The sequence below is a fragment of the Dermacentor silvarum genome, chromosome 8, assembly GCF_013339745.2.
Source record: "Dermacentor silvarum isolate Dsil-2018 chromosome 8, BIME_Dsil_1.4, whole genome shotgun sequence".
Classification (NCBI taxonomy): Eukaryota; Metazoa; Arthropoda; class Arachnida; order Ixodida; family Ixodidae; genus Dermacentor; species Dermacentor silvarum.
Genome location: NC_051161.1, coordinates 116615028 through 116624253, shown reverse-complemented (window position 1 = coordinate 116624253; position 9226 = coordinate 116615028). Strand labels below are relative to the sequence as shown.

The 9226-nt window shown below is 47.7% G+C and overlaps 1 protein-coding gene across 1 annotated transcript; it reads right to left on the bottom strand.

Moving 5' to 3' along the window:
- Positions 1–4992: 4992 nt before the first annotated feature.
- LOC119462362 (arylamine N-acetyltransferase-like) lies at positions 4993–5973 on the bottom strand. The gene has a single exon (XM_037723705.1). It carries the CDS (start codon positions 5971–5973, stop codon positions 4993–4995), a length of 981 nt encoding a protein of 326 aa, XP_037579633.1.
- Positions 5974–9226: the final 3253 nt, after the last annotated feature.

Here is a 9226-nt window from a genome sequence, read left to right as displayed (position 1 = left end):
AAAAAGACCAAACCATGCGTTTCTGCGTGGATTATCGCTGGCTGAACAAGATCAGAAAAAAGGACTCGTTCCAACACATAGACGACGCATTGGACCGGCTCTGCAGCGCTAAGTATTTCTCATCGATGAATCTCAAGACTAGTTCTGGCAAATAGAAGTCGACGAGAGGCATCGCGAGAAGACCACCTTTATCACGCCGGAAGGACTGTACGAGTTTAACATCATGCCATTCAGAATATGCTCGGCACCTGCAACGTTCCAGCATGTGATGGACACAGTATTAGTAGGGTTGAAGTGGCAGACCTATCTCGTCTACTTGGATGACGTCGTTGCCTTCTCTGGGAATGTCGACGATCACCTTAGGCGGTTTGGGACAGTACTAGAGGTCATCAAGTCATCAGGGTTCACTCTGAAGACCGAAAGGTGTCGCTTTGCCTTCGATGAGCTTCTGTTCCTTGGCCACATCATCAGCAATTATAGAGTCCACCCTCGCCCGCAGAAGACATCTGCCATCGCTGACTTTCCACAGCCTGCAAACAAGAAGATTCCTTCGCCTGTGTTAATATTACAAGCGCTTCGTCAGACTTTTCACGCATCGCCGAGCCATTGACATTTCTCACAAAACCCGACGTCGAGTTCAAGTGGAAAACGTCGCAAATCAAAGCATTTGAAAAGATGAAATGACGCCGGCATTCACTACCAGGACTCGCCCACTTCGAGGAAGTCGCTGACACCGAAATACACAGCGACGCAAGTAGCTTAGACTTCAGTGTCTCCATAGTCCAAAGAAAAGACGGATTCGAAAGGGTCATTGTTTACGCTAGCCGGTCGCTGTTGAAAGCAGAAGCCAATTATTCGACGGCAGAAAAAGAATGCCTTGCCATCGTTTGGGCCACCACAAAATTCCGCCCCTTCTTATACGGCAGGCCCATTAAACCCGTAAGCGACCGCCATGCGTTGTGTTGGCTGGCAAATTTAAAGGACCTTTCAGGACACCTCGCACGATAGAGTCGCAGAGTCCAGGAGTTTGTAATCACCGTCGTCTACACGTCGGCACGGAAGCATTGTGATGTCGACAGCCTATCCCGCGCCCCCATTTGCCCACCGCCGCAAGACGACGATGATGACGGCGCTTTCCTGAGAATAATAAGCGCGCAAGACTTCGCTGAGCAGCAACGAGCAGATCCAGAGCTAAAAAATGGAGGTCGCTTAAGCTTCGCCTTTAAGAGCGGAACGCGATAGCATTCAAAGATCTCTGACTGCTTCTCACGCTTCCCGACAACTGCAGCTTCTGTAACCATGATGTTTATACCTGGAAACGCTGGCTGCGAGCGCTATGCACGAAGGCTAGCTTTCTGGTAGAAACGCTGCCTCTTGCGTGGGCCGCTCCCAGAGGTAGTGCACAGCCGCGCCAAAAATTTACGTCATTTTCAGGTTTCTGTTGTTGTTTCGCCCATTGAATATTTCAGTCTGTGAAGATTTAGCTTAAAAGGCATGCACTGTCAGTGTTTTGTTTCATGACATTTGTTTGTGGACTGTCATTCTCAATATTTGTCAGAATGTAAGACAAGGTATGATCAACCTTAATGATAGAATGTTACGTGTAGCAATAAACCCGCATATACCGCATGCCATATATACCAAAGCATGGAATATGCAGAAAAGCCGACAGATCCCACACCCTGTGGGAATCGATGTTATGAGAAGCAGTGTGCAGGGACTCCTCTACCAAGGTAACGAAACGACCATGAGAGCACCAAGACTTAGGCGGCTATTTTATAACCTACATGACAAGCATGTCATGACATTCATGTCATGGAGTCCTTTAAATTTAGCTAAACTTAAGAGACCTTAAGGCGAAATTGAATGAAAAAAAATGTATTTCAGAACGCCGGCATAGACTTGAATTACAAAAGGCAATATGTTTGTGGAAGCCACAGCAGAATTGTAACAGTTGTATCACAGCTAATGGCTATGGGGCTGTGACTAGGTGCCAGGTGCGATCCTGAGAGTGCGGCGGTCGCATTTCGATGAGAGTGAAATCTAAAAACGCTTGTGCAGTTAGCCTTAGTCATGCTCATGACTATGACTTCGACTATCAACCTTTAGCCTTTTCTTTCACTTAGTACCACATCCGAACCCATTCTATTGCTTTTTGAGCACTAATATTTTTTTTCGCTGAGTCATTCTCATTTTTGCTGAGTCAGGCTATTACTTCTACCACAATCGTCTTTCCTTCACTTAGTGCCCACGTCCGAACCCATTTCAGTTGCTTTAAGGTATTAAACTTTTTTCGCTGAGTCATTGTCATTTTTGCTGATTCATGCTAATGACTATGACTTCAGGAGTAGTGCACTAACTTGGGCTAGTTGGTTGAAGTTCATATTGGAAAGGTTTACACTGCGCTAGAAACAGAGGACAAAGGAGGACGAAAAAGACAACACGTGCACACGTGTTGTCTTTTTCGTCCTTCTTTGTCCCTATTTATAGCGCAGTTTAAATCTTTGCAATATGAACTATGACTTCTACCACAACCCTTTAGTGCTTCCTTCACTTAGTGCCCACGTCCGAACCCATTTGAGTGGTTTTTGAGTATATAAGATCTTTTTTCGCGGAGTCATTTTCATTTTTTGCTAAGTCATGCTCATGACTATGACTTCTACCTACATCCTTTCGTGCATCCTTCACTTAGTGCCCACGTCCGGACACATTCCAGTGATTTTCGAATGTTAATCTTCTTTCGCTGAGCCATTGTCATTTCTGCTCAGTCATAGTCATGACTATGATTTCTACCATCATCCTTTAGTGTTTCCTTCACTTAGTACCCACGTCCGAACTCATTTCAGTGGTTATTGAGTGTTGTCTTTTTTTCTGGGTCACTGACCTACCTGACACACATACCATGACATTTATGTAAGGACCCATCACTTTTCTTCGTCATACACTCCTGTCCTGCTATGCTAATTTTGGTACTTACCATGTTAACGAAACGACATTGGACGTAGGCGGCTGTTTCATGAATTACATGATATGCATGTCATGACATATCATTTGTGTTCGTCATATACTGTTGTCATAGTATGCCAATTTTGGTACATATCAAGTTAACGAAACGACCACGAGAGCCCAAAGACGTAGGGGGCTAGACAGCTACATAGATAGATAGATAGATAGATAGATAGATAGATAGATAGATAGATAGATAGATAGATAGATAAAAACTAGCAAATGTTCGCCGAGAAATGCTTCGCATTTAATACCTAAATATACTTTTCTCTAACATACAACACCACCGATGCTGACACCGGATTTTCTGCGACACGGGGCCCCTAAAGCCCTACCCACATGGAGCGATTTTCTTGCGAAGAACCGGCGAACGACCGCGCGCGTTGTCGGCCCGGAGGCCGCCGGCTGTTCGCCGTCGATGAAGAGGGGCTACATATGTTTGCAGGCGGTGAACCGCTCGCCGGAAGCGGGGAATGAAGGCTGTCAGCGCGGACGAATCAGGGCGCGGTCGCGTCCCAGTTCCTGCCGCCGCATTTGTATCGTCTAGCCAGCCAAAGAGCCTAGAGCGAACATGGCGACAAAAATTGGGGGACGCTTAAGCTTAACCTTTAAGACTGGAACGCGATAGCGTTATCGGGCCCGGTTCGGATGGCACTTTTCTTTATGAGCAGGCTTCACTGCAATATAGAACCTGGGAAAGCCAGCTTACAAAGACCAAGCTTACACCGACCCCATTAAAGTCAGCTTCACTTTTAAACAGAAACGCCTTGCTGGGAAGTCGTTTTTCCAGGGGCAATATAAGTCGTCTTATATGAAAATGTGAAGGATCTAGCACCTTTTTTATTATTTAATTAATTGTTTGCTATTGCCTCGACGCGCGCGCGTGTCGAAAATGCATTAGGCAGGCGAAGTCCGAATTTGACCTGCCAAGGATGCGAGCGCCATCTGAATATGATTTTCGCAAGTAGCCTACCCGAGCGCACCGCGGTTGGTATGGTAGAAATCCTGGAAAAGGGGTTTGTGTTTGAGTTTCCACGTAACAGAATTATGTTTTCTCGTACATAGAAATTACAATCCGATGCCACCATATCTGTGGGTTTTGATTAGATCGTACTTTACCATTTTTCCGATAGATTTCACTGAGAGAAATTCAATTTTTGTTCACCAAAACCTTGCACCACGTGGAGGGCTTAGCGCGGTCTGGGTTGTTCAAGATGATTTTCTCCGCCACGGACGCCGACACCGCCGCCGCCGCCGGATTTTCGGCGACATGGGGTCCTTAACGCTGTGGCGTTAAAATTGGTTTCTACCACTTGTAAATATAAATGCATTTCCGTTTGACCTGTTTGTCCTCATGGGTGACCTTAGCCATTGGTGATCTAAGATAGTATTTCAGAACGCCGGCATAGACTTGAATTACAAAAGGCAATATGTTTGTGGAAGCCACAGCAGAATTGTAACGGTTGTATCGCAGCTAATGGCTATGGGGCTGTGCCTAGGTGCCAGGTGCGATCCCGAGAGTGCGGCGGTCGCGTTTCGATGCGAGTGAAATCTAAAAACGCTTGTGCAGTTATATTTAGCTGCATGTGATAGAATCCCAAATGGTGAGAATTATTACCAAATGCCCAGTACGGCGTGCATCACAATCTCGTCGTGGTTGTGGTATGCAAATCCGCAGAGTTTTTTTTTTTCAGCTGCATAGATGCCACTTTTTGCGAATGTTTTATTTAAACACACTGTAAAGAAATTTAAGATTGCTGCGACGATCACCGGCGCACATCCAAACGACTAGCGCAGTGAGCGTTAAACACATATCTATGTAAACGTTAGACGAGAATACACGCAATATATAAATCACGTGAGAGCTTATGCGAATTTTACACGTATGTTGCAACAACATTTATTTGCTCACTGTTGCACAAGGCATTTGGAAGGGATAACTAAACATTCTATCTTGAACTTCTCGCCTTGTACACTGTTGCATCCCTAAATAACGCTCTTAATGCGGGACCTGAGGAGGTCGAGGTTCATGTCTGGATTCAGCTTCAAGGCGAACTCGGTGTCGAAGAGGCGAAGCACTTCTTCCACGTCCGTGATGCGACGCTGCTCCACTTGCCCGCTGGTCGAGCGCCGACAGAAGCGACCGTCCACCAGCGTCAACCAGGAATCGTCAGCGAAGCGACCCACCATGAGCACGTGACGGAACAACGATCGCGGGTGCAGCGAACCGTACCAATATTGCGGCACAAAGTCGATCCACTTCTGCGGCGGAGGAAAAACGTGATACATGGGACGCCAAGTGGCCGACGTGCCTCCTCGTCCCGTCGACTTGATGGCCACTTCGATGTTCCCTTCATCGTCGAGTCTGCGTAGTCGGTAAGGCTCTGCCTCGCCTTCCACGGGCATCGCCTTGAACGGGTTCGGCCCGCCGAAGCCCACGTCGGCGAAGTACTCTCCTTCCTTGCCTAGGTTGACGCAGAAGAGCAGGTGTCCTAGGGGGGTCAATGGCGTGTCCAGCGGACGCCCCCAGCGAATCCTGGCTGCCCGGATGTGGAACTTGAAGCCTAGTGTCAGCAACAATCTGCCGAAGATGTTATTGAGCTCCACGCAGTAGCCCCCACGGCGCTGCTCAATCACCTTGCGGAACACTGAGTCGTCATCGAGCGGCGGCTGATGGCCGACGAACGTGTCTATTCCTTGAAAAGGGATTCGTTCAATGTGGGCCGTGATGAGGGTGTTCAAAGTGGCGAGGTTCGGTTCTCTCAGAGCACTTTGCTCTAGTTTCAGGACGTCAAGGTAGAGAATCAGTTCTTTTGGGCTAAGTGGTCCCATGCGGTAGCCACTGAAGTCAATCTTCCTCTTTGCCGCCTCGGCGAACAGTTCGGGGTCCGGATGCTCGAACGACTCACCACTTTGGGAGCAACAGTCGAGGTTTGGTGGGGGTGACAGGAGCGCTGGACTTTCCATGTCTGCATTTGCCAATTAGCTCAGTCGCACTAGCGTCAATTCGGATCGTCGTGTGTGCAAGCGAACGTACACGCAAACTGACGGCGCAGCTGTATTCGACGCACGCCAAACATGTGTTTCCGATCGTCGAAGCCTACAACCTTCCATCCCCACCGGAAGCGTGGCACAGATGTCCGTGCATGTAACAGTGTTCTTATACGCTCCAGCCTCACTGCCCTTAAAGTATGTCATCCCCGTATTGCAGACTTTTTTTGGCTATGTACAAGATCTCGCAGCTAACGTTCGTCAAGCTCTTGGATAAAGAAAAAAAGGGGAAAAAAGCAGATATTATTTATGGTTGTGGGACCAGCGGTGTTTGGTAGTAAGTTCTGTTCCGCCTCCAGGATTTATTTTTCTGCATGAACTACCTTGACTAACACTACTTGAAGAATAACAATCTTCGGTGCAAGAAATGAAACTGATGAACGACCACTGCTCCTCCAATAATCGCATAGCCTGCCAGTTAGCCGGGGAACAGTACACTTGTCTACCTGCAACCACTGCATGAAGTTTCTTCTAGCACATTCTAAGTAGAGAGTTACGTATCGTCCAGTGCACTGTACACGTATAGCCATTGCGGCACAAAACGTCAAGTGAAAACATCGTCTTCGGATATATGAACAGTAACTCTAACAGCAGTTTTACTCTTAATTTACGGCTGTTCTTTGGCCTCTCTCCGTTGTTAATTGATCAATCTCAGTGATCGCGAAAATTTTATTCTTCACCTGCTTTCGGGCTCACTAGATGTGTATTACAAAGAACCCGGGGACCACATGCATGACAATCGAGCAGGTTGTATATTCTTTTGCAGCCTACGGTTGTTTGTGTTCTTAGAACAGTGCTGCTCTTCAAAACGGGAACCGCTGGAGATTGGCACACTTCCACTGCGGTGCCCAATATATATGGACCCTTTACGAACAAGCGTATGTAACGAGAGGCCAAGCAGAAGCCTCGCCGCGAATGTCGCTCAGTCGCATGTAGGCGCGTTCTTGTGGGATAACCCAAATACATGCACTGCCGACGGTGGCAGCATTCCTTTTGCGGTGTAGGAGATGCACAGTTTAGGGCGTCGAGCATACGTGTGTAACGGCAGACCTGGCGACAAGGCCACGTGCCAGAACGATTCTATATCATGTCCTGGGTTAGTGGCTCGCCTGGCGATGTAGGTAGGTGTTCACGAGGTATGTGAATACAACGGGCCAGCTCCACCGAGGTGTTTGAATTCTGGGCAAGAGGGCTACGTGGCGTTCGTTTAAGTGATGTTGGAGTGTGTGTCCCAAGAACCGGGATAGAAATGGGGGCGGTCACAGTGTGGATTGTTGATGGTCCTACATTGAAAAGAACGGACTGGTAGAATGTGAGCGAGGAGGGCTAAAATACGGGTACCTACCCCATGCGCAAGGGTGCTTAAATGAATGTGTCGAGATAAGACGGGGGAAGCGAGCGAGCCGATAATCGGCCGCCACTTAATTCATATGTCCTAATAAACCTATGAATTCCTCATTTGGCCTCCCTGAGACTCTTTGAAGAATCGTTTGCCTGGAAGACCTGACGGAGGAGAAACTTAACGGGCCTTTCTTCAGAAATTCTACGGACAATGTCCACCTTGTCGGCAGAAATGACTATATGAATTAGGGGATTTTACGTGCCAGAAACCACGCTTTTATTAGGAGGCATGCCGTAGTGGGGGACTTCGGAATAATTGTGGTTACCAGGGGATCTTTAACGCGCCTTCAATGCGCAGGACACGGGCGTCTTTGCATTTCGCCTCCATCAAAATGCCGCCGCCCCGGCTTGGATTTGATCCCGCGACCTCGTGTTGTCGGCAGAAAACATGCCCACTGTTTTCAGATTTTCTACCGCCCTTTGTTACCTCACTTTGGAAATTGGTTCCAAAGGGAGGTGACAACAAATCGGAACACATATTTCATCCGAATGTTTTCAGAACTCTTGTGGTCACAGGATGCAGAGAGCGTGCTGAATTTCCACAGAAGCTACACTCAAAATAAGCCGTAATGCCAGTACATAGCTTGTCCTCTAGCGAATTTACGCCATGGTAGTTCAGTTCACTCCTTTACATGGGAGCAAAAGTTGAGCAAAATTTAGAATTGTACACAAACGTCAGGACAGGGCAACTCCAAATGTTGGCAAGGAAAATGAAAAAGTAATTAGCGACGTCATACTCTTTAGAAATCTAAATAGCCATGACATTAGACCCGCAGAGGCGCCAAACACGTAACTTAAAAATACACCCGACCCACACGTTAATTTGCCTTTAAGTCTCATTAACACATGGCCGACACGACACCGACTTTGGTCTGCGGACTGTTGGCCACAGCAGTTTACAGAACGAAAAACGCTGTGGCCGACGGTTTAAAGGAAGGAAAACGCGGTCGCTAACAGTCAGCAGACCAACATCGGTGTCCTGTCGGCCTAGTGCGAATGAGTCTTTATGTGTGACCGTATATGCCCCCATTAAAAACATTTGCGATGCGAGTGTATGAAGGTTGGCGAAAAAATTTGGCACAGCGCCAAGAATGAGGTCAGCAGCGCAGCTGTCCCGACGGATGGTAGATGACCTAGTTAAGAATAGACGAGCGGTGGTGCGTATGACGTCATCGGCACAGCTGGCGCGGTGCCAACTCGCACAGGCAGCGCGGCGTGGAGTGGATGGCTACAGCGCCCGACGTAACTCAGTGCTCAGAGAGGGACGTAATCAGTTCTGTATGGGCGCTTGGAATCAACAGTCGGTGCTTCATCGCTGTGAACGAAGTATGGACGAAGCGGGTCTTTCTCGTAATCTTGCTGCTGATTGGTTAGCTTGAAGGATTGTAATTAGATAAACAATGACAGCCAAAACGCGAGAAAGTACACTCACGCAAAATACATCTCTACTTCGTGGAACAAGGGTAGTTTTCTGGTGCACAAGAGGGAGAAAAGCTATCGGTATACATAGTCACGATTCTAAGTGCCTCGAGATGGCCGAGTGAGTAAGTGTACTGTTTTCAGAAATATGACTTCCGCTCGCGCACACGAGATCTGCATCTCTGAAATTAACGTAATGCATCATTGGCACATAACAGTTACTAGAGGATAGCAAAGGAACAAGGCTCACGCCATAATCTTAAACAGTTAGCATGCCGTGCTGTAGAAACGAAGCGGCTTCGTGCACAGACTGCATTCCCGGCCGAAGAATTGTGTGTCGGTTCGAGAT

Bases quoted from the DNA above. Each gene is read 5' to 3' on its own strand.
- LOC119462362 (XM_037723705.1), bottom strand. From the start codon at position 5,973: ATGGAAAGTCCAGCGCTCCTGTCACCCCCACCAAACCTCGACTGTTGC.